The sequence below is a fragment of the Tachypleus tridentatus genome, chromosome 7 (assembly GCF_004210375.1).
Source record: "Tachypleus tridentatus isolate NWPU-2018 chromosome 7, ASM421037v1, whole genome shotgun sequence".
Taxonomy (NCBI): domain Eukaryota; kingdom Metazoa; phylum Arthropoda; class Merostomata; order Xiphosura; family Limulidae; genus Tachypleus; species Tachypleus tridentatus.
In genome coordinates this window covers 25726103-25752952 of record NC_134831.1, presented here as the reverse complement: position 1 = coordinate 25752952, position 26850 = coordinate 25726103, and the positions used below count along the sequence as shown (strand labels likewise).

General features: G+C 32.1%; 1 protein-coding gene across 1 annotated transcript in view; it reads right to left on the bottom strand.

The window, feature by feature from the left end:
* Nucleotides 1–4284: 4284 nt before the first annotated feature.
* The window catches only part of LOC143255334 (uncharacterized), a 76612-nt gene continuing 54046 nt past the window's right edge, over nt 4285–26850 (bottom strand). The window contains exons 4-8 of the mRNA XM_076510820.1: nt 24132–24265; nt 16227–16440; nt 13564–13691; nt 11517–11748; nt 4285–5928 (exon numbers count right to left, since the gene is read on the bottom strand). Coding sequence (XP_076366935.1) covers nt 5852–5928; nt 11517–11748; nt 13564–13691; nt 16227–16440; nt 24132–24265 — 785 coding nt within the window. The 3' untranslated portion in view covers nt 4285–5851. The remainder of the gene's footprint in view (nt 5929–11516; nt 11749–13563; nt 13692–16226; nt 16441–24131; nt 24266–26850) is intronic.

Sequence of the window (26850 nt, the reverse complement as noted above, 5' to 3'; positions counted from 1 at the left end):
CACTTTAGAGTGAGGAAAGTGAATGTTTTCTCTAGTTCACTTTTAATGCTGAGAAAAGTTAATATTTTCCATAATTCACGTTTAATACTGAAAAAAATAAAAGATTTCTCTAATTCACATTTAAAGATGAGGAAAGTAAATCTTTTTCCTAATTCATATTTAATGCTGAAGAAAGTGATTTTTTTTCTAATTCACATTTAATTCTGAGGAAAGAGAAAGTTTTTCTAATTAGCATATAATGCTGAAGAAAGGGAATGTTTTCTACAATTCACACTTTAGGGTGAGGAAAGTGAATGTTTTCTCCAGTTCACTTTTAATGCTGAGGAAAGTGAATGTTTTCCCTAATTCACGTTTAATACTGAAGAAAGTGAAAGCTTTCTCTAATTCACTTTTAATGCTGAGGAAAGTGAATTATTTTTCTAATTCACATTTAATGCTAAGGAAAGTGAATTATTTCTCTATGTAACATTTAATGCTGAGGAAAGTGAATTATTTCTCTATGTAACATTTAATGCTGAGGAAAGTAAAAGTTTTCTCCAATTCACGTTTAATACTGAGGAAAGTGAAAGTTTTTTCTCTATTTCCCATTAATGCTGAGGAAAGTGAATTATTTCTTTAATTCACATTTAATGCTGAGGAAAGTGATATTTTCATGTGTATATGTAATTATTAAATCAAAATTATAATATTTACTTATTTAAAATTAAGTATTATTTTGCCCTATTAACTGAGACAAAGGAAAAAGATATGCTCCAACAATGAGAAGAAGAACTTAGCATAAGCTAGTTTTGAAGAATATAACTGAAAGCTAAAAACGTATTTTACTTTTGTTTTTCACTAGTTTTATGTAACGACTGTCACTTGCAGACATAAGAGAAGAAAATAAAAGGACACTTTGACGTCATCAAAGGCCCGGCATGGCCAAGCGTGTTAAGGCGTGCGACTCGTAATCTGAGCGTCGCGGGTTCGCGCCCGAGTCGCGCCAAACACGCACGCCCTCCCAGCCGTGTGGGCGTTATAATGTGACGGTCAATCCCACTATTCGTTGGTAAAAGAGTAGCCCAAGAGTTGGCGGTGGGTGGTGATGACTAGCTGCCTTCCCTCTAGTCTTACACTGCTAAATTAGGGACGGCTAGCACAGATAGCCCTCGAGTAGCTTTGTGCGAAATTCCAAACAAACAAACAATTTATAGTATGATCTTAAAGTTTTATATTAAGTAAAATATTTTACTGTCTTGATGTATCGAGAAGTTTTTTAAAGAATAGTTTAAGAGTGACACAGATTTTTGAATTATCAACACAAATAAATAAAATATTCCAGAACATTTCAAAACATAAAAATTGAAATTTTAAATTAATAACATCATCCTCTGCTTTAATAATCTTTTTTCTGTTTTGGAATGCTATCCATCAAATTATACACACGTGGAATTTTCTTTGTTCATAAATATGTTATTAGCATATTTCTAATAAAGAAAAGCTTGAAATATACATCACTGTGTAGGTGACATATTAATCACACAAATGCAGTTTGAAGTTAACTTTCATTTTACAGCATGACTCCAACCTTAAATATGCTACTTATTTGCATATAACAGCATAACTAATTTTCCATAACAATTTTAACTTGCTGAAAAAGTAAACATGTTACTTCACTGATACTAACGTATGTAACACTTTATTTTTCACTACGAACTCGGTTCTGTTCTACAATATTTATTGTAAAATACATGTTCTCTAACACATAGAGATATCTGTATTCTCAGCAAAGTGTAAATGGATTTACGATATAGCACCTAAATGAAGAAAAAAGTATATCTTGCTAAAGATGATAATATCAGCTACACAGCAACTTACATAAACTATGGAGAAAACTAGAAATTTCGATTTAAGTTTCATTTATTTATTATGAAGTGTTAAGTCATAGCTAAGTCTTTGTATATCAGAATGAAGATCAACTATCCTATAAGTATTTATTGTACTATAATAACATATACATGCATGTTGTGATAAAAATAATTTGTAAGTTAATGATAAACGAAAAACTCTATATGTATTACCATATATTGTTATCAGAATGTAATGTAACTGTTAAAGTAAACTAATGAAAAAAGTTAATGGTGAAGTATTATAAATTAATTTAAGTATTTCATATTACGAAAGGATTGTGTCACTCATTATTATGGGGCAATTATATAATGTTTGTTATCATTTAAATATATCTTTAACTAGAGGGGGTACCCTCCACCTGGTAGGAAGTTATGTAAAAAGCATAAAATATAAATAAATCCCTCAAAACTAAAAATACGTATGCAGCCCCGCATGGATTTAACGAACCTTCATTCCAATTTTGGTGAAGATCCATCCACACCTTGCGAGGTAGTTACATGGATATGTAACACACAGTACTATTATATCTATATAGACACAAGACAGAATCAGAAACTGCAACAAAATTTAGACACGTTAAGAAAGAAAAGTCTAAGGCTAAATAAATACAAAATAACTCGTGTGTCATGTTATTTGAAAAAATTAAGGATTAAAGTTTCATATAGTGCTTTATAACATCAATATAGTTTTGAAATAAAAATAAATAAAAAGGTTTCATTAAAGTAGTAAATAATAATAAATCCTTAAATCTGACGATAATTACTTTTAACTCCCTATTTCTTGAAGCATTTTGCTGTCTTCTAATTTTCTTTTATAAAATTAAATAAATTATAAATAGCAGTCAGAATATGTTAAACACAGATCCTATAATATTAATTATATTTTACGTATTCTTCATTTCCTAACTAATACAATGCAGTGTATTACATTATTAAATTTAAGACAATAAGTTCTTTGTTTATTGGGCCTGGCATGGCCTAGCGCGTAAGGCGTGCGACTCGTAATCCGAGGGTCGCGGGTTTGCGCCCGCGTCGCGCCAAACATGCTCGCCCTCCCAGCAGTGGGGGCGTTATAATGTGACGGTCAATCTCATTATTCGTTGTTAAAAGAGTAGCCCAAGAGTTGACGGTGAGTAGTGATGACTAGCTGCCTTCCCTGTAGTCTTACACTGCAAAATTAGGGACGGCTAGCACAGATAGCCCTCGAGTAGCTTTGTGCGAAATTCAAAAACAAACAAACAAACAATCTTTGTTTATTAGATAAAAAAAACGTAGGGTAACCTTTAATGTTGAAACAATCAAATTTGTAACTACAAAAAAAAGAGGCCGTTGACAAAACCGATTTACACATATAGGTAAACGACCCCATTTGAATTTGTACGACCCAAACTATGAGATTTTCCTCCGTAAAATAACACAATTAAGAGCAGAAATTATATCACATCCTCAATTAAGATTTGCGGTTATAGTTTCACCATTTTTGAATTATCAATAAATATTACACAGTTATTCAAATAATGATCAACAAAATGTATTAACTTATTTATTTATGCCAAACAAAACAAAAAAATATTTATATATCTTTTTCATTTTGTTTCTTTCTCCAAGTACTTGGTGCAGGTTATAATAGGTTTCCTAGATTCTTTCTTCTCTGAGAAAAATATTAGTTCAACACATTTTCGTAACTGCTTATGTGACTCCCCAATTATCGAAAGTATTTGATCTGTGTGTTTTGAATTTCGCACAAAGCTACTCGAGGGCTATTTGTGCTAGCCGTCCCTAATTTAGGAGTGTAAGACTAGAAGAAAGGCAGCTGGTCATCACCACCCACCGCCAACTCTTGGGCTACTCTTTTACCAACGAATAGTGGGATTGACCCATGGCTGAAAGGGCGAGCATGTTTGGCGCGAAGGGGATGCGAACTTTATGAAAAAAAAGTTTCTATGCGATGGTTGAATTTTCATCTGAAAGGCACATACTTTCTTCATTTTATGCATTTTCCTCTCAAGAGAGAAACTTTTCATGTTTATTACAATTGACCACACACAAAGAAATTAGTCTGTCAAAGTATTTTCTACTTTTGTTTACTCTTGGTGCCACAAACCATGGAATGAATAAAGTTTTAATATTTTTTGCTTAAATTATAAGTTTTAGATATCTTAAAATGGTAACATTTATCAGTTATTTCTGTTAGACAATTATAAAGTGAAACTACTGAATTTTACTTAATAAACTGATTTGTTTTAGAGAAACGCCATGTTTGGATATACACTGTGTCTACCTTAAAAAACCAAACACCGGACTTTAGAGTTTTAAGTCTGTAAACTTAACGGCGATAGTATTTTTAAGTGTACCAGTAGACAATGTTTGGAAATTGAAACGAACCACAACCTTCTAGTTTGTAAAATACGAACAAACCTTTAATTCAAAGATACCATTCCAAACAACACTTACAATAATTAAATATAATTTTCCATTATACTTCAATTGAGAGAGCCGTGATAAAGCGTGGAACACTAATTTCGGAATTCTTTTCTGATCAGTTTAGAACAAAACACAGTATTGTGTATAACATAATTACGTCGACAATTATTTACACTTATCGTTTATATTTATAATTTCATCTCCTTTAAGCAAATAAAACGTAGAAAATGTGCAGAATATAAGGAATGATCGAACATATATTCATTTATTATTTCATTTTGATCACATCAGTTTAGGAGGCCGTCTACATCTATAAGTTAAGAAAAACAAGTAGCACTTTGAAATTAACTTTTATAAGCATTTAACTTAAGATAGTCCTTCAAGGGTTTAACCCAGAAAAAATAATAAAACAAATAATAGAAACATAGTATATATTTATTAAACACTATTTTACATGTGCAAGAATACGAAATTTATTTTAAAATTTTGAATAAAAGCCAATTTATTAACAAAACAAAAAAAAGAATGAAATGCAGAGCACTAATTGAAACTAAAACATAAACATAAAAAACATAAAATGTTATAATAAAAAGACTATATTTTTTGGAATAAATGAAAGTCAGATATTAAAACATGTTGCTAATTTTTTTTAATGACGCAGAACCTTTTTTACAACATTCACACGTTTAGAGATATATCATTACATTTATAAATAGCGTACCATCTTTTGTACAATTAAAATGATAAATGTGCTTTGAATATAACATAATACAACATCAATATACTGGTAGTATATTTAATGAGAACAAAGTATTTTCTTTAACATTGGCTTAGCGTAAATTCTCAAAAACTGATTCAATGGTTTTGATTAGACTTTGACTAAAAGCTTCCAACTTTAAATCCATCACAAATTATATTATGCTTGACACACTTATTCCATTAACCGATGCTTATCCAAAACTCTTTGAAGGACCTGCTGCCAAAAGAGTGATGCTATAAATTCCCAAACAAATTGTTGGCATGCTTCTGTCTTGTCTGTTTCATCTCATTTTTAATTATCAAATTACTATCAATTTTAAATTCATTTTTATACGAATTAAGCCAGACTGTTGGTCATTGTTCAGTTAATTGATCAAACCTTCGATCTGTTCACTTGATATCATAAAAACTCCTACAAGGCACAACTTTAAACACTTACTATTTGTGTGATGGAATTGATTAAATCGCGCTTAAAAAACAAAATAATAGAAGAAGAATTACACTCAAACGTATCTTGCTCTTTCCCCCTAATGCTTCCCTATATAATTCATGTTCATAGACTTTGTCAATAAGTGCAACTGATTTTACTGAATGATAATAATTCAGAGATGAAGACTCACCAATTATAGCGTAAGCCTGCACATGTTGGAGCTAAAGAAAGGAAAAAAAAATTCTGATGATCTCAGTACACGCTTCCCAGCTTTCCTCAAATAATGTATGAGCAAATGATCCAACAATCTTCATGTACTGTCCCGTTAAAGAATAATTAACCTCATTCATCACATCCGGTACAACATAAGAACGAATGTGACCGTGATCCAGCATGCCTGCTTTGTAATGACGCCCAAGTTTTTCACTGAAAAAGAATATATTTTATAGTTACTGTTAATGAACTCTTTTACTTTGAAGAATAGCAAAACCTATTTGACTAGTGACATCTACACTGTATACGAAAATAAACACTTAGTATAATTATTTAGAACTACTATAACCTTATCGAATGAGTGAAAACCAAAACCTTGTAAAAGTTATTAAGAAAATAAATAAAACCCATCTTTTTCTAATGTACCAAAAAGTGACTAATCATTTAGTATTATTACCTTTTAAGAGATAACATAAGTAACTAAAACACTTGGAAGGTTTTCTTTTAAATATTATACTTTCAACGAAATAAAAACACTCCTATATCATGGTAATTAAGGTACAAAAAATAAAGGTTCCACAAATAACTAATATGATAGATGCTCATAAGTTGCATGGTCTACTTTTATAAACATTATTTTTACAAACATGCACTGACACATAAGTCGATGTGACAAGAAAAATGAACGTTTTCTTTATAGTGTTATAATATAATGTGATAAAACAAACTGTATAATAGACTTAAATAAAACAAAAAATAAATTTATTTTGGGTGCCTTAATTTCGACATTCTGTCTAAATAAATTTATCTCATACTGGAATATTTTAATAAGTTATAATAGTTTGATATTTTTACAAGATATTTATCACAATACATACATTTGTTAAGCACTTCATTTATACGTATATACAAAATAAAGTAATCACGTGATATCTTCGTATTACATGATTACTTTGAAATGTAGCGATGTACTATTTACAGTGCAGTAGTGGTGTACTAATAGGGTGCAAAAGAATGGGTAACAGCAAAGATTTGTTCTGAATTTTTAATCAATCCCCTTTAACACTGGATTGTTGATAGGGAATGCGTCTGACAGTAGGGAAACAGAGATAATGAGAAAGAATAAGGTCTTTTTTTTCCCGAAATGTTCATGATATTTGTGCTCCGTCTAGAAGAAGTGACTTATATAAGCCCACTTCGTTTACTATTTCTTTAAATATATCTGCAATCAAAGTCTCCTAGCAGAGGCATTTGAAAAAAAAAAGTTTTCTAAGAATTAATAAAATTGCAACAGTTAGCTATTGGCCTTTACCAAATAAAAGTAGATTTGACAGTAGGGTGATCGTTAATTGTAGTTAACACTTCAGGTTAAATAACCAAAACATTCACCTCTAATTTTGTTCCAATGTACAAGAAACACAGCTAAATAACAATTTTAATCCACTTTGGATCATATTTTAAAGATGTTTAATGATGATAACTCTGTAGACAGCAGTATACTAGTACCTATGCACTTGTGATATAAAACATTTTTATGTATTATAAATGATTTATTTATGTTACGTTAATATGTCATTGCAAGTAGAATAGTATAATTACATAAATATATGATTTTTATTGAGTAATCTCTTTTTTACCTTGTCATTGTTTCATTTTGCTGTTAGGAATGCGTCTTATTTGATCTTACAAGGAGAAACTGCTTGTTCCTTTTTCTTTATTACGATTGTATTGTACTCCTTTTTAACATTTTATTTTAAGTAGTCAAATATTGTATCCCTGTGCTTTTTCTCTGAGCATCTATGGTTCGGTGTCAAAATTTAGAAATCCAGATTAAATTTCGAGGCACCAATAGACATATACAATATATACTTTGTGACGAAATCTTCAATTTATATGTCCTGAGACTTTTTGACATTCAACTAGATGTGATTTGAAGGTTCATCCAAGCCTTACTTTTTATTGGTTGTCTTTACCATTGTTCATGTTTTATTTTGATTTTTTGTGAATCCAGCTGTATGAAAGAATGCTTAAACTGTCCCATAAACATCCAGATCTTGTAATGCTTTGACCTTCCATCGTACATGATACAGGTACTATATATTGCATTTTACGAGAAAGTATCCCACCATGAAAAGTTACGATGAACTCGAGAAGCTCTTGGAAATGTTTTCTAGGTTATTTGACTTTACGTTGTCTCATACAAACTCTATAAACTATTGTCATGTCATAAAGAATATTTCAGAACCAATAATTCAAAGTTTGGATTATTTATACTTGTAATATTCTTGAACATTCGGAATAATGTAGATATATTATTGTACGTTACACTATTCTAGAATGTGCTAGAATATTTTATAATGACATGTTATAAAATTTTAGAATAGTTCATAACCTTTCAGAATTAATTAGAATATTCTGGAACATTGTATAATATTCACAATACGAAGATATAAATTGAAGAACATGGTAAAATTTCAACTGCTTTGAACAACCCCTAAGTGTTGTATCTAACATTTAGAATGAATTGCTTATTCATACATAGGAACAAAATAAGAGCTTGAGAGGGTTATAAATCAAAACTTCAAAAAGAATAGTCCTCCTACCAGACAAGAAAAAAAATTACAGAATCTATCCAAGCTAACTAATTATTTCTATATGAAGAGGATTTGACTATAAGGAGGACGCTGCAAAAGTCATATGACAGCCAACAATTTGTTCAAATGCATTCTAAAGACGGCTGGTATGGGTATTAACACTAATTAAAATAAAATACAAAACAACGTTTCGATCTTTTAAGGTCATATTCAGATTAACTTTTTGTTAATACCTTTTTCAATCGTCTCGTCTTTAGAATACATTTTTACTTCAAGCGGGTTTCTCGTCATTATGAGCACTCTATTTAAAAACTGCTTATCTTAGATGTAAAAAATTCGGCTTAAAAGATGCTTTAAGAAACAATTGTCGTCAATAAATGATTGAAAATCTGTAAAATTAATCTATGATTTGCGTTTCGCTACTTTTCTTCGCCAAATAAGAATATATGAGATAGTTGACATTACTTGGATGTTTCCATATTATAACCTAGTGTTGAAATGTTTAGTTATCTTTAATTCGTAAAAGAAAGCCATTTCCAGGGTGCATCTGAACACTTAAGCTGATTGCGAGCACCCCACAATGATTTACAATCTCATGGACAAAAATTATTTCAAATAAATATACAACTGCGCTTCGCTTATTTCTTCACGTCGTAAGCATATAAAACATATGTGCATGTCTGAGTCTTCTACGGCTTTGGTTTATTGTTTGTTTGTTTGTTTTTGAATTACGCACAAAGCGACTCGGAGGCTATCTGTGCTAGCCGTCCATAATTTAACAGTGTAAGACTAGAGGGAAGGCAGCTAGTCATCACCACTTACCGCCAACTCTTGGGCTACTCTTTTACCAACGCATAGTGGATTTGACCGAACATTATAACGCCCCCACGGCTGAAAGGGCGAGCATGTTTAGCGCGACGGAGATGCGAACCCGCGACCCTCAGATTATGAGTCGCACGCCTTAACACACTTGGCCATGCTGGACTTGGCTCTGGTTTAATCGCCCCTAATGTTTTAATAACGAATCAGATAGAATACGAGCAGTTGATTGGAAAAGATGCCCTAAGAAATTACTTTTGAATGAATATTGAGATTGGAACCATTGACCTTAACGAATACACTATAAGTGAACAAAATACACCGCTGGGGAAAATCTTAAGGCCAATGAACATAAAGAAAAAAATATGCATTTTGCATTGTTGGACCCAACCACTTATTTGAGAAGAGTTTCGAAAGATGAAAATAAGAGAAGTGAAAATAAAAAAAAATGTTTTTAGCATTCAATAGGGAAAATGTGAACACTGTGAAATTAGCCTAAATTCTAGCTGCTCAAAAGTTTAAGACCATACAAAAAGAAGTCCTAAAGAGGGTACGAAATGCCGAACGAGAGGTCTCATTGCGAATAACTTCAAACATTCGTTTTGGCGTGGTTGATATAAGCGTTTACCAAAGGCTGGCTGGAATTCCAAACGGTGCATGACGTCCACTTCTATAGACTTCCCTTGCCATCCGCCCCTAAACATTTTCAATGGGGTTTATTTCCTGCGAACATGCTGGATGGTCCAAAAGAATCATGTTATTCGCCATGAAAAAGTCCTCTCTCCTGCGGGCATTGTGGATTGCAGCGTTGTTTTACTGAAAGATACAGTCATTTCTACACAAGCGAGGGTCTTCAGTCAATAAGGATGCTCTCTCAAACTTGCCTACGTAGTCAGCTGCTGTTTGATGACCCTGTATAACCTGAAGCTCCATTTTTCCATGGAAGGATAAAGCACCCCAGATCATGATGGAACTTCCTCCACTGTGTCGTGTAGAAAATGTCTCCGGTGGGATATCCTTATCGTGCCAGTAACGTTGGAAGCCATCTGGACCATCCAGGTTAATTTTTTTCTCATCAGAGAACAAAATCTTTTTCCACTTTTATACGTCCCATGCTTGGTGCTTCTCAGCAAATTTTAACAGAGCCGTTTCATGGTGTGGAAGGAAGTGTGGCTTTTGAACACGTTTACGGTTTTTAAAACCTTTCTTTCGTAGATGGCGTCTTATTGTTCTTGAGCTGCAGTCTGCGTCCGTAAGGACCTTAATCTGGTTCGACATTCGGCTGGTGTCTTGCCGGACAACCCGCCGAATCCTACTGCTCAACACCGGCGAAATTTTCTTGGGCCGACCACTTTAAATTCTCGTTCCGTACTCCTCAGAGTCTTTAAAGAAATTTGCAATAGCAGTTTCACTAAATCTAATCTCACTAGCAATGGCACGTTGAGAGAGACCTTGCTTTTGCAGCTCGACAATTCTGCTACATTCAAACTATGTCAACTTTTTAGCCTTTGCCATGTAACACAAGAGATGTCATTGGGAGATGTTAACAACACTAATGCTTGAAGACAAATGACTAAATTTCGTTACGTGTTCACCGATTATTGCTTCGTTTCAGTATGGTCTTAAGCTTTTGACCAGCTAGTATTTAGGGTAATTTCATAGTGTTCACATTTACCTTATTGAATGCTAAAAAGGTTTTTTTTATTTTCCCTTTTCTTATTTTCATCTTTTGAAGGTCTACTCAAATAAGTGGTTGAGTCTAACAACGCAAAATACATATTTTTTCTTTATGTTCACTGGCCTTAAGATTTTGGCCAGCTGTGTATTTCGAAAGTTTTTTTGAGTCCAGGCTAATATCGTGATGAAATATTGCAAAGCTGATTGTTAGTTAGGAGGGTGCTTAAAAATAACAAGTCAATGTTCGTAGAAGAATTAATACATAGATGTGAATGTAAGTTTGAATCTATACATTTTCGTTTGTTTAGGTTTGTTCATGTTTTAATATTAACATATCTATTGGCGTAATTTATTTATGTTTAAACGTCTTCCACAACTTAACATACTTTAATGGTTCTCCCTCCCCAAGATTTCTGTAAAAAACATATTTTTTTTTTCTCATTTCTGTTTTGATATATAACTTCTTCTGTTATTCCAAACATCATGAATAGCAAAAGTAAAGGTGTAATAATATGAAATATTATTTACATTATTCATTTATAACATATTTTGTTTTACATATGTACGTACTAAAACAAATTTGTTTTAAATTATTAGTATGCTTCTTACTATGATATACAAAATATAAAGCGAATTTGAGAAAATGATTCATATATTCTATGTATTTTTATTTCATTTATATAAATTGTCATTTTATTTCTAATACAGTACCTGTACTTCCATTCTCAGATACATGCAGCCCCGAACTTTGTTGGTTACCACCAACAATAACCTCTTCGCTGTTAGTGTCGATTACCTTTGATAATGTAGCAGTACATTTTAGTCTCATTTCACCCTTGTGGAAGTGGTGCCCTCTTACGACAAATTTCAATCCTAGAAGTGATGCTTTCTGTCCATTTTTATAAACCTTAGGTTCGTATGGTATAGTAAAATCTAAACTGGCCTGAAATAATAATGATAATAAAATTGATACAAGCACTATCGTAAAGGAGTAGTTGGTCATAAACAAAACCAATATAACTGTCAATACTGTGGATCAAATCTTAAATGAGTTACGAAATATAAAATATTTTAAGAATGTTCTGAGATCTATTTTTCATATCCGTAAACAGATACATAGACGTATACAAAACTCTTGGTTCAATAAAACTTGTTTCTTTAAACAAGCTAACTGTTAAACAATACATGATTTGCATGTACTCCAGCAGTTGGAAAGGTTCATGATATATTTAAATTATATGTGCAGCAAAAAAGCACGAGAACAATACACAGCTCTATTACAGCATGGTAATCTAGTTTACAGAACTGCTTAAACAGTTCTTCATAATATAAAAAACTTATTGTAATTAACTCATTTAAAAGCAACATTTAATTTAAGAAGACATAGAAAATGTTTGAATAGTTTTATCAAGCATAAAACCTCTGCTAAAAGGAATTAGAATGCGAACGTGTTACATCGTACGTTAGGTGGATTATATGGTAAGTTCACCTTACTAAGTTCAATGGATCAAGCTTGAGTATAGATGAAACAGTATGCTAGATGTATCACCTATTTAGCGTAGAATAAAAATATCGCTGCAAAAGAAAACGCTTTTACAGTTTCTAAGCTATTTGTGCGCTATACTATGAACAATACACTGTAGAATACGAATATATTAATGTGGAAGCGTTTGTATAGTTCAGCTGTTATGTTCTGGTAGAACTGAGTAGCCAAAGTAATCAAAGCCTTCTCTAATATTCATGAGGTTGTGCGATTACATATCCTATGCCAGGATATACGCGCGTACATAATTGATTATCAAAGTTTGTTTTTAATTTAGTTGTTAAAAGAACTCACTTCCTCTTGAGACATTACGCTAAATCTTCAATATCAGTATGTATTTTCATTATCAGACTAAAAGGAAAACATAATTTGTACTTTTTTTTTTGTTTTGACCGTAGGCTATTACGGTGATATTTACTTCTTAAAAAAAATAATATTTCAAACAGAACTATTGGTCTTACATAGTAGCTTGAAATTATATATTTAAAATAATTCAGTAATACGATTACAGTATAAAAATCTGGAAGAAAGTTATATACGGAAGGAAAGCTAAGTAAAAAAACAACAAAAACAAAAACATTATGATGCATAAACATGAAACACATAGAAATGTTAAACATGCTCTCATTACTAATGGTTTTACGATGCATATATCACCATAGACTTATCCAAACTGTAAAAGGTTTGCTTGGTAATAATCTTAAAGAAATTTTATTTTTTCTTGTATAAAAATTGAAAATTCTCCCTAAGAACATAACAAGTGACAGTTGGACGCTTCTTTTTTTTCTAGTCTTGCTTACGTATTAATTTATTTTATTAATATTCTTTTCATTGACTCGAAGAACTGATGGTGAAGTCAAATATTACACATGTTTGTTTCTTCGTAATCTACAGTGTATTCAATTTAAAACGGATCTGTTTCTTTAATGTAAGACCAAATCCTTGCTGCAACAAGAAGACGAATTGGAATATATATACACCACCAGTGCACATAACATTATATAGATATATAAAGTACTTGCTTATAACATGTTATTATAATTAGGAATTTTACACATATGGATAAATATACTTTGATGTTGTAACAAACAAACAAAACTAATACCTAGTGTATTTCATCAAAATTAAAAATGTAAAAAAAAACACAAAACTAAAAGCTAATTATGTAGTTGTTACTAGCTGTTAGTAAACGCATTTTGATATCATTTATTTTACCTTTTTGTCGTTTATGGACCAAGACAACTTGGCAGGTTTCAGGGATTTTCTTGAGGTGCAATTCACATCAACCTCATCTCCTACTTGGTATTTGGTTAAACCACCTTCAATGCTAGGCCCATCAATTGCTGAACGACAGGATATTCAATGAACAAAACTGATAAATTAAAATAAAAAATACTACTTTTCCTAATAAATATATTTTTTTTTTATATTACACGCGTAACCTAGCATACATACTTCAACGCAAGTCCAGGTAAGTGTCACTCGATAGAGATTGAAAACTAGATAGGTCATCTTCGACTTTCCTTCTCTTCCACGAAATTTTTTATTAAAATATCCTTATTTTATTTCGGTGGTGTATATTGGTGTTCAAAAGACATTTTACTACTAGAAATAAACAACCTTATAACACCAAATTGTTATTTTTCTTCAATTGATCACTCAAAGTTTCGTATGGTACTGAGAAGTTTAGACTGGTCTGATATAATAATAAAAACTAATATAAGAACTATCGAGAAATGAAGTTGAAAATAAAGAAAATCAATATAACTGACCAACAATACTATGGATCAAATCCTAAATGAGCTACTAAATATAAAACAAATTAAGAAAGTTCCAAGATTTATCTATGCACGCAAAACACTTGATTCAATAAACATGATTCATTAAACAAGATAAATGTTAAACAATACATGATTTGCATGATTCATTAAACAATATAAATATTAAACAATACAGGATTTGCATGTATTCCAGAAAGGCTCATGAGATATTCAAATTATAAGTGCATCAAAGAAGCACGAGAATGATACTCAGCTCTATGATCCGTGATGACGAGAAAACCCACTTGTAGAGAAAATTATATATATGAAAATGGCAGGTATGGATACAGAGAAAAAAACCTGACGTTGACCGAAGAAGGTTGAAACGTTGTTTGCTCCTCTACATAGTACTTTCTCTATCCATACCAGCCGTTTTCACATATATGATACACCGCTCTATTACAGTATAGTAATCTAGTTTACAGAACTGCTTAAACAGTTCTTCAGAACCGTCTTCATAAAACTTCATTTGTTGTCATAAAGTCAGTTACTACTAGTATTAAATTACCCTATCATTTTGAAGAAATGGTCACCTGTTGTTTGTTCGCTTTATTGTTGGGCAAATTTTCTTTAGTAAAGTTATGAGAGACTTGAAAAGACAAAATTAGGTTAAATACACTAGGGTCATATATTAACACAAGTTGTGGTATTGTGTTAACATCTTGTATTGTCACATATCAAAGAAGACTTTTGTATTTCTTAATGTACAGTAGTTTACGTTATAAAATTTAAATAATTCAATATTTATTTTAATTATTTATAATATTAACTAGATTAATATATAGCATTAAGTTAATTGCATAGTAACAATTACACTTGCAAGCTTAATAGGCATGATACACGAAGCTTTAGATTTGACAGTCCTTATTTGGTACTTGGTAACATTGCCAAGCAGGCCCAGCTTGTCAGCTGCTCTTGAAGTAAAGGTCGAAAACATTGCTGATGGCCTAGAGTAATGTAGTCTTATGTAGCTTGACTATTGCTCATAATTAAGACTTAACTATTAATTACCATTATTGTTGTATAAGTTTCAGCAGTTTTGATATAACTTACTTCATAATAGTTTTGCTACATTGTATAGTTTCAATAAAAATTTCAATTTATAAAGATATCCAGAATTAACTGAACTTCATATATTTTTTTACCAAATAAGTTTGTATAAGAGCACTGAGTTATATTTCACAAAGTTGTAGACATAAGAGTTCATTCCTATAATTACTGTAACTCAAGGTGTGTTGTTCCAAGGCCATGATTGTTCTGAGTTGTTTATATGTCCGATATTCATGTTAAACGTAAAAGAAAACGACAATTACGAATACTTGTTTATAAACTGGCATTTTATTCTTTAAAACCACGGCATATCTTTGCTTGGTGCGTGTAAGTTTCTAAAACTGTGTGAAATGTATTATTTGTTTAAATGACTGTTACACAGTCTGCGTAAAATATTTTCTCAACCCAAACGAGCCGTTTTTGCATATATATGTTACACAGTTTCATCCTAACAGACATGAAGAATATAGATAATATTGTCTTCAACAGTATACATAAATGTAAAAATCACATATAACACTGTTCACACTACAACTCAACAACACACACACACACACAAATCGACTGATAATAACAATGTAATAAAAAAAGTATGTTTTAAATATTATTGTATTTCTGTGTAAATGGCGTTCATAATAAGTTTAAATGATTTCACTGCAGTCAGGTTAAACAACTTGGAATGATCTATAATAAAACCTACAAGGAATCGTTAGTTAATCTTGTTACGTATAGCATTTTCTTAAACACTAAACGAAAAGAGCGTTTTGAACTAGTCGCTAATGCCACTAGTTGAAAAAGAAAAGAAAAAAAAACAGCTTTAATATTAATAAATTTTCTTATGTTATTTTTTTCCCCAACAGTTGTGATAGTATAACTTTTCAGCAAGCAAATTGTTATATGACTGATATATGACTGTTCCATTACTTCATGCGCAGTACTTTACTCGTTAATGTAGTAACATCTCGTATATGATTCTAGTTATGTTTTATATAAACAATAACAGCTCACCAGTGTACAGTCCGGATGCTCTAACAGTGTTGCCAACAATAATTTCTTCACTAGTCATTGAGTAGGCCTGCGAGATCGCGGCATTACATCGTAGTTTCAGTATATTATTCACCAAATGTGAAGGTTCCACGATAAAATAAAGTCCCAGCTGGCTGCTGAGAAGTCCGTCACGATATCTAACAAGCGGAGCAAGCCAAATAAAAGATGATGGAGCCTATTATGAAAGAAAATATTTTATTTCTCTTCGGACCCTAAAGCTTGATTATAGACTTTAAATCAACTCTTCCAGCTGCATAAAGTCAGACACTGAATGCTTAAGTACAACATTAAAATACCTGAGTTTCAAGCAAAATTATGGCTTTCATCGATGTCATGGAAGTGTTGGATTTTTTAAATTAATACGAGTATCTTTGCAAGCTAGGAATATAACTAGGAGATAGACTTGTAATTATTGAGGACCCTACTTTAAATAAAACAACAGTTATTTCTGAAGAAAGTCAACAGGAATTCAATTTTAACATAAGTCTTCCTTATGTGTGAAACATATGTAAATTATTGAACTTATTTGTTTCTTTACAACAAATTCTTATCTAGAAGCAGAATTAGAAAACCTGACAGGTTTTTATAACGGTTATTAGTTCAATACAGTCTTTTGAGTGAAGTATTCCTCAATTTTGAAATCTAACCTATCACTAAGCTACACAATTTATCACAAATGATATAAAATCCATTAAAAAAGAAGAAGCAAACATTTTGATATATTTATGACAATAACTGTATTTCTCGGCGTCTAACACGCTATTATTTTCCCAAAATAAGTCTCAAAAATTTACCTTGCGTCTTCCAGGCCGAATATCACGTTGCTTAAAGGCCTAAGCCTAAGCGTTTCGATACTAGACAGTAATCCAAGCCCCTTTATATGACCCAGAATGAAATGTATAAGCTACTTAGTATTAAATAAGAAATAAATAAACAAGGTAATCATAAATGATCAAAAATTTCATTGGCACTTCCGCAGTAAGCTAAGGTAAACCAGTCGATGGTTTAATTTGTCCATTTTCAACCAAATAATGACGATTTACTCACCTCAAACGATCTTGATATTAAGGCAACGTTATAAAAACATATGGAAACTAAAATAACTAAAATTGCGGTAACACTACCTAGTAACGACAGTCACTTGCAAAATATCGTAAATTTGTTTTAGTTCCATTCAGACCATTCTGTTCAGTTGGGTAACGATTTCAAACACAGATCTGTTCTCGGTAGATGTTTTTTATAACAGTTTAGCTGGATTATTTTTTAACACAGCCCATATTATGGCTTCTACAAAAAAAATATATGCACTCCTACACCATTTGCTAAAAGTTATAGGTTATTGAATTTGCGAAGGAACATGGTAACTGGGCTGCAAGGAGCATTTTGGACCACCACTAATTAAGAAGATGATCCATTATTGGAGGAAGCAGGAGGACCTGTTGAAGCCTGCGGTAAGGATTAAATGTAACCTACATCGGTCTGCAGCTAAGTGGACAGAATTCGAAGAAAACACGTAGAACTGGATAGTTGAGCAGAGAAATTCGGGTCAGTCAGTGTTAACAAAAACTATTTTTAATGAATCAAACTGAGGGCAACAGTACAAGGTCTGGACGATTTTCTTGGTACGTCAGATTGATGCTATAGATTTATGAAGAGACAAGGATAGTCAATGATAACAAAAACAAAAAAAAAAAATCACTGAATTTCATAAGTTCATAATCAATGCGAGACGAGAGACTGACTATGAACTAGGTCAGACTGGAAAATTGGACGAGATGCTGTTAACGTTTTATGTGGTATCAAACAGGACAGTGGATGTAAAAGGCTCCAAAACCATAACTTTCAAGACATCTAGATATGACAAAACCTCACTATACTGCAACGCTACCATATTGTGTTGATGGGACAAAACTTCCACCTCTACTCAATTTTAAGAGGAAAACTTTGCCCAAAGACAAAATTCCACTTGGAATTGTTATTTATGTCCACCTAAAGGGGTGGATGGATGAGGAAGGAATAAAGCTACAGCTGGATAAGGTCTGGTCACGGAGTTCTGGCGGTTTCCTTAAAAAAATATCTCTACTTGTGTGGGACTAGTTTCGGGGCCATAAAAGTAAAATTACAAAAGAAAGAGTGCAGGGACTGAAGACAAAACTTGCAGTGATCTCAGATGGGTTAACAACCAACTATAACCTTTGAACGTATCCATCAACAAATCTTTTAAGGTACTTATGAAAGAAGAATGTAATCAGTGGATGAGAGAAATACAGTTGTTTATAATCTTAGAGTATTTAGTGATAGATAATTGATTAATTTAAAATAAGCTCAACTATTATCAGGTAATCCCATAAGTAGAGTAGTTTGTTGGAATAGGGTAAGTTTAAATGCGCATTTCTTAACTAAATGAAGCTATTCTCAAAGTCATATAAGTCATATGGGATGACTTGATAGCAACAAATGTAAGTTAGTTAGTTTCTTTACTAGTTTTTGTTTTATTTATTTTAGAAGCCCCAGTTATCATGAAGGTGTCAGAGGAATGCATAAAGCATATAATGTTTTACGAGTTCAGAAAAGGGAAAACTGCTACCGAAGCTACGCGAAGCATTCAAGAGGTGTATAGCAATTGCATTCAGAATGTGAGGAAGTGTCACAGATGGTTCAATTAGTTTAGAACTGGTGACTGCAGTTTGACAGATGCAGCTCGCACTGGGCGTCCTGTTAAAAGGATTGTGCTGTAACTGTTGAAGAATTACCCCATAAACTCAGTTTATCTCTTTCTAATGTCCATAGACAATTGCAACAATTTAGTAGAGTTTCAAAGTTTGATAAATGGGTACCATATGAGTGGTCAGCTGATAAGTTGAGAGAACGAGTAGACATCTGTACATCTCTTCACTCTCTTGAACTTTAAGCTTCGTTTTTGAACCGCCTAGTGATGGAGATGAGAAATGGGCGATCTACCAAAATGTTAAGCGCCTCCAACAGTGGGTTAGTGCAGAAAAACCAGCCACACCATAGCCAAAAGCGAACCTGCACCCTAGGAAAGTTTTGTTTAGTGTTCGGTGGGGAAAAGGTGGTGTAATACACCTTGAGTTGTAACAGCCAAATCAGACAATCACTGCTGAGAGATACTGTCAGCAACAAGATCGACTGAACATTACACTAAACAAGAAAAAGAAAACCTGCTTCGGCGAATCGGAAAGGAGTTGTTTTTCACCATGACAATGCACGTCCTCATATCGCTGGAATGACGTTCAGAAAAAATTGAAGAGCTTGGCTGAGAGACAGTTCCCCATCCCTCTTATTCTCCTGATCTGGCTCCTTCAAATTAACATTCTTTGGCATACTATTATTGAAAGTGATGGAAAATGCATAATTGTTTAAAATTGTTACTTAAGTTATTTTCTTCTTTTAAATCCTAGTGTTACAAACGACATTACGATTTTGTTTATATGTTTTGAATTTTGCGCAAAGCTACATGAGAGCTATCTGCACTAGCTGACCCTAATTTAGTAGCGTAAAGACGAGAGGGAAGGCAACTAGCCATTACCACCCACCAACAACTTTTAGACTATTCTTTTTACCAGAAAATAGTGGGATTGACCGTCACAGAAAAAGCGAGCATGTTTAGTGCGACGGGGATGCGAACCCGCGACCCTCAGATTACAAGTCGCACGCCTTAATCTACCTGGTCATGCCTGGCCGTTTCAATTAGAGTGCCGTAACTATCTAGCCATGTCGGACCATTTCAAATGTTGAATAACTAATCCAACAGCTCGCTTGTAAATTAGATAATTCTACTTTTGTTTACAAGTTACGATATAAGGAAAAGTATTTTAATAGCAGAAAATAATTTACAAATTAATAAATTGTTTAGCTCATATAAATAAAACTTATTGTGCTTTTACTTTCGTAATATATTGGTAGATTACTATTCTCGAATATTAGTAACATTTAGTAAAATAGTTACCAAACTTAATTTGCATGAAACAAATTTATATTTAGAAATAGAAGTAAAAAATGTTGTTCGTCGAAATCCTGTAATTGAATATACTCGATTTTATAATAACAAATTGTTAAGCTTAAACCATAAAAGCACACTATTAAACATGTGACAAATCAAATTAAAATTCAGCATTTATTAATCGCAAAATAAAAATAAATTGAAACATGAAGAAACTTTGTAGAATGGACGGCAACGCAAGTGTAAAGGACGACGTTTCGAAAGTATTCCTGAAGACGAAAGGCGAAATACTTTCGAAACGTCGGCCTTTACACTTGTGTCTCCACAACAGGCAGTTGCTCTCCATTCTACAAAGTTTCATCATGAATACTTGGCCTAAACAATCTATCAAGGAAAGTGAAACATACTTTAACAAATTAATGTTTTAGATCTACGACAAACAAAAACTACATAAACATATATATATATATGTTAAAACTACAAGACGCTTCTACAATACGATATGGCCAGGTGGTTAGGACAATCGACTCGCAATCTAAGGATTGCGGGTTCAAATCCCCGTCATATCAAATAGGTTCGCCCTTTCAACCGTGTTTTGTTATAACCTCACGGTCAATCCGACTATTCGTTAGTAAAATAGTAGCTCAAGAGTTGGCGGTAGTTGATGATTATGAGCTGTATTTTCTCTTGTCTTACATTGTTCAATTAAGACGGCTAGCGCATATAGCTCTCCTGTAACTTTGGACGAAATTCAAAAACATACAATGTACAATACATTATAGGTAATAAATGAATATTTTCTAAAATTTGAATTCACTTTTACTAGACATATTTACAAACTAAAACTGAAATTGTTATAGCAGGGAAGATGTTCACCAATGTTTAGAATGCAGAAATCAGGGGTTCAATTCCACTGAATAAATATAGTAGATAGCCCCATGTGGCTTGGTTATAAAAAAAAAAAAAAGACACACTTTTTTCTCATTAACAAAAATCAAATATGTATTTGTAAGTTATTTAGCTATTCATATTCAGCCAAATTGTGAAAACTAATATAAAACCAACGAGTTACGTAAATTCTTTCTGTCAGTCATTTTATTTCAATGTAGGTTCGTCGAAATGATATAACAAACCTCGTTATCTCTATATTCTTTATCAGACGCTTCTTTCTAGCCAATTACAAAAAGTAAAACACGAAACAAAGATGGAATAAATACTTCACGATAATCTTAATGAAGATGTAAAGTTTGTTTATAACAGTTTATTGTTGTACGTGCACGAACTTAAAAACATAGTAGCAAATGTTTTGTACTGTTGTGCTTATTTCTATTGAAATAACATCATTTTCTACGCAACTATCAACAATATGAATAGCAATACTTTTTCTCAAAATTCTAAAGGTCCAAATTTGATTATGAAAGTCAAATCAAAGTCGTTTTATTTGGCAGAGAAAACTGAAAGATTACAATTAAGTTAAATCATATTCCAATAAGATTAGTTAAAGTTTAATACAAAAAAGCGATATCTTATATTGGCAGATTATTGTTGATATAATTTACACATTTTGAAACAGTTAATTATTATCGCTTGTTATGTTGTTAAACAAAGTAAAAAAATGGGCTCTCTGTGTTCTGTCCATGTCGGTATCGAAACCGATTTTTGTTCTGAGATTCACTGTTAGCAAATTTATAATTTTTTGAGAGTTACATTACTGTTTTTAGAAAATATTTCTAGACAAATTTCTAAAGGCCATGAATAAAAGATCTAAATATAAGAACTTATTCATTTATTTTAATTTAATTTTCGCACAATGTTACACAGTCCCCCGTTGCAATAGTAAGTCTTTGGAATTACAATGCTAAAATCAAAAGTTCGATTCTCTTCAATTGGCACAGAAGACAGCCCGATGTGGCTTTGCTATAAGAAAAACATGAAATATTACACAAAGTTTTCTATGCATTCATTACTAATTCTAAATTGATAGACTAGAAAGAATACAGCTAGTGAAATAATTCTCCCCTGAAAAATTTTGGACTAATCACATTTAACCGAAATGTGAGGGACTGTAATAAACTCGTAGCTCCAGAAGAGTGTATTTTACAGCGATAAGATACGAAACATGAAGTATTGGATTTGCATTTCGGTTACAATATCTATTAGCCCACACTCAGCCAAGTAGTTAGGACGCTTGACTCGCATTCTTAGGATCGCGGGATTGAATTTCTGTTCCACCAAACATACTCGGCCTTTCATCTGTGGGGAGTTCAAAAGGTTTCAATCAATTCCCGCTATAATTTAGCCAGACTACTGTTATAGATATTTTTATAACATTATGCATATACATATATATAAATACTCTAAATATTAGGACAACTTCTATTACATCCCTTGAAGATAGGAGTGACACTAGCTGATTTCAAATATGTTGGTACTTGTCCACAATTAAAGGACTTACAGGCTCGGTATGGCCAGATAATTAAGACACTCGACTCGTAATCTGAGGGTCGCGGGTTTGAATTCCTATAACACCAAACATGCACGCCCTTTCAGCCGCGAGGGCGTAGTAAAGTGGCAGTCAATCCCACTATTCGTTGATAAAAGAGTAGCCCAAGAGTTGGAAGTGAGTGGTGATGACTAACTGCCTTCCCTCTAATCTAATATATATATATGTATGTATAATATAAGCCAAGAATTGTTAATAAGTGGCGATGACTAGCTTCCTTCCTTCTGGTCTTTCGAAGCTAAATTAGGAACGCCTAACGTTGCTTTGTGCGAATTTCAAAAAACTTTTTGTCAAGTGAATACTTTTGCGAATTATAAGATATTTATCGCATTCTATGTGAAAATGAAAGAGGGTAAAAATCAGATTAAACACTGATTTGAATTTGCAAATTTCTATGTAAATTTATTAATATATTTTTAAACTGATCACGTAAGACAAACAGTTTCTAAAGTCATTACTTTTTAAAGAATGTTTCCCATCAGTGGGCTTAGCAGATAGCCTGATGTGGCTTTGCTATAAGAAAACACACACACAAATACATAAAGAATGCTCTTGTAATTTGTGCACAAAGCTGCATAAAGAATATCTTCGCATAGCCTCCTTAATTCATACTAATAAGCTAGAGAGAATGCAGCTAGTCAACGATACCCATCTCCAAATCTTTAGCTACTTTAATTTGACCGAATATTAGGATTTCTTCCCATTTTCTGCAGAGTCCTTGCATCCTCTCTCCAGTATGGAAGGTGTGTTTTGTGAAAACAGGATATAATACGTGATAAATAGGACACGTTAACTTTTGCTGTTTACATTAGTTAACAAGGCCACACCTGGGCTGAATTTATGAATATATAAAAAGAGCATATTTGAAAAAAATAAGCTCAGCAAGCTGTGAACTTTGCTACAATTTAGGATTCATTCTCTGCGGCGGAAAGAGCATAGGTGGTCCACTTTGTAACTTTTTACTAAAATAGTTTTAGTTATTCGCTTTTATCTTTATTTTTTTAATTATGATGTAAATGTTCTAGTCCTGAGAATAGTTTTTTTACTAATAAGGTAAATGCATCAGCTAATAATGTTACATTAATAAGGAGAAAATTGTGCATTTTACGAGCTTTTAATTAAATTTGTGATATTATTTTTGTGATATTCGGAATTAGTTCAGTATATTATGTAAAATATGTTGTTCTTAATCACTGGTATATACTTTCATATTCAAACACTTCTTTTATGAAACAACGAACTAAGTCTAAATATATCAGCCTTTAAACAATATTTTATGCAGAATACTAGGCTTCTCTTAAAACGATCAACATTAAATATTAGAGATTTTTATATCCTGAATTTAAATAATTGAATAAATCACAGCAATAATGTTTTATATTCCAAATATAATACATACCTCTTCCTCATTAATATGCCATTTCAAAATTGCAGCTGGTTTAGACGGTGCTGCATGACAAGTGACGTTAACCTCGTCTCCAATTTTATATTGATACTTTGTACCGATAATCCTGGGACCTCCTTTCGGTAGAACTGAAATATTTAAAATATTATGGTTCTTCTATAGAACTAGCTTATTATAATATGTTGTTCATATTAAGAGTTCAACCGTTATTTCTAGATTCAAAGGAGAAATCATAGAGCACGTAACAAGGATTATATTTAATATTGTTTTTGCTTTGAGAGTACACTAACGCTGTGGCATTATTTCCAGTTTATTTTCACAGAGTGTATGTTGGCATCTACTTATATCTCCATACATGCAGAAAAATAGCGAAATAGATAGCTAGCTTCTTCTTTATATGAAGGAAATATATAAAAATATATATAAAACATTCCATCCTTTAGAAACAGAAAACTAACAAGTGAAATACAAAAAAAAATCGTAATAATACTCAATGCGTAGCGTGTGTTTAAATATTTTTCTCTATCTGTCGATTTGTCTGGTATTCTGTTTGTCAAAAACTGCTTTCAACACAAACACGCCTTTTGACGGCTGATAACCGATAAAGCGAAAGAATATTTTCAAAGATCCATGTGCCAATCTTAGTCGTATATAATGATTTTGAGAAATAAAAGTACACGTGTTTTCTACTCGGCACAATTCATTACGTTTCTGTGTGAATAATTCCACCTGCACCGATAGACATAAAGTTATCCATATGTCGTTGAGATTGGCGTGTACCACATTATCAAAAAAATAAATAAATAAAAAATGACTAAAGAAATTATAAAACATAAAAGCAGATAGATCACCAAGATTTGTTATCTCACAGCATCATTGTTTCTTAAAGGAAACAATTGTATTTTCTTCCCATTGTCATGATTTATATACATAAAAATAATTAATATGCTTAAGTTCAGGATATATCTCAGTCATCCTTTGAAACTCTTTATCATTGTTATGCAGTATCAAATGGTTAAGTTAGGTTTTTCACTTTTAAAATTACATATTATTGTAAGACTGTCGATCTAAAATCCTTATTTTAAGAAAACTTTTCTACAACTTTTTCAAAACTGCACAATAATAAAAAAAAACTCAAAATACTTCCGTTATTATAACTATTTGGTTTTGAGTCAATATACAATCCTTTTTAGGAAAGTTTAGATATAGTACAGAACGAATCAAAAACTGTGACCGATATATTCAGTATGCTTCCGTTATATCATTAGATGATGCTACTGATAACATCATCTATTCTGGACAGAATAGAAATGCTCGAAATACCTGCATGCTGACACGTACTTAATTCAAATGATCAATCTGTACTGTTGAAGGAAAATAGAAATAAAATACATAAAAGCAACATCAGGTTGCTAGCAAGATAATTGATCTAGACATACAATATAATATCATTTTGAAATACGCTATACTACATCTAGATGTTCTGAATAAACTGTAAGATTCTCAGAGAAACTAAGGAAACATTTTATTTTTTTTATATATTCATTCTTAATACAACGCTTTCTTTATAATCTTCTCTGTATATAAAAACATATACATATTTGACCTGAATATATGTTAATATTAACTGTGTGTTTCTATAAACATTTGCTGGTCTCGGGAACGTTCCTACTAATAATTTATGAAATGTCATACATGAGCTGATTTGTAGATAGGCTAGCCATCTATTTATATGCAACGAAGTACAATTTAAACAGTACCCTATTTAGTAACGATAAAAAAAAACTCTTTCATTCACTTATCTGAAAAAGTTGTACGTCATAAATAAATAAGCACTCTCAAACAATATATTTTTATGTGATATAATTTAAAATTAATTATATAAATGTTTGTATTATCTTTTATTTCTTAATATTTGATTTAATGATAAAAATGAACGATATAGGTTTTATCCAAAATAAAAGTTTTAAACTTTATTTCTTTGTGAGAAGCTGTACCTTTGAGCATAGATATTCACTTGAAACCCGGGATGGTCAGGTGGATATAGCGCTATACTCGTAATATGAGGGTCACGGGTTCGAATTCCCATTACACCAAATTATGCTCGCCCTTTCAGCCGGCGGGACATTAGAAGTTTCAGCCAACCTCACTATTCGTTTGTAGCAGAGTAGCCCAAGAGTTAACTGTGGGTAGTGATGACTAGCTAGCTGCCTTATCTCTACTCCCAAACCGCCAAATTAAACACAACTAGCGCAGACAGGGACTGTCAGTTCTTCTAAAGACACGGTTTAGTTTAAAAGAAAATAAAATAACAAATCAGAAAACTTACAAATTACCTCTGAAGTCATAATATTTAGTTGTAAATTCGATGTGGTTATGAGATACGTTAATATAATTGTATTAATCTGCTACTTGGTTTCACTGTACCCAGAAAACCCATTTGAAGGTTTCATTTAACTTCATTACTCAGTTGGTTTTAATTTACTTTTATTGATAGATCTAAAGTTCTTAGAAGAAAAATAAATATGTGTTTAAAAGAAAAATTCAGGGTTCTTTTAATGTTCCCTTTACAATATTTCTCTAGATACAACCTGTAATCCTATTTGCCCTAACACTAGCAACAGCACACGGCTTGGATGGCTCAAGAGAATGATCAACAATTAAACCAAGATCCCTTTCTTTCATGACACTCTTAAGATTAAACCAATGCAAA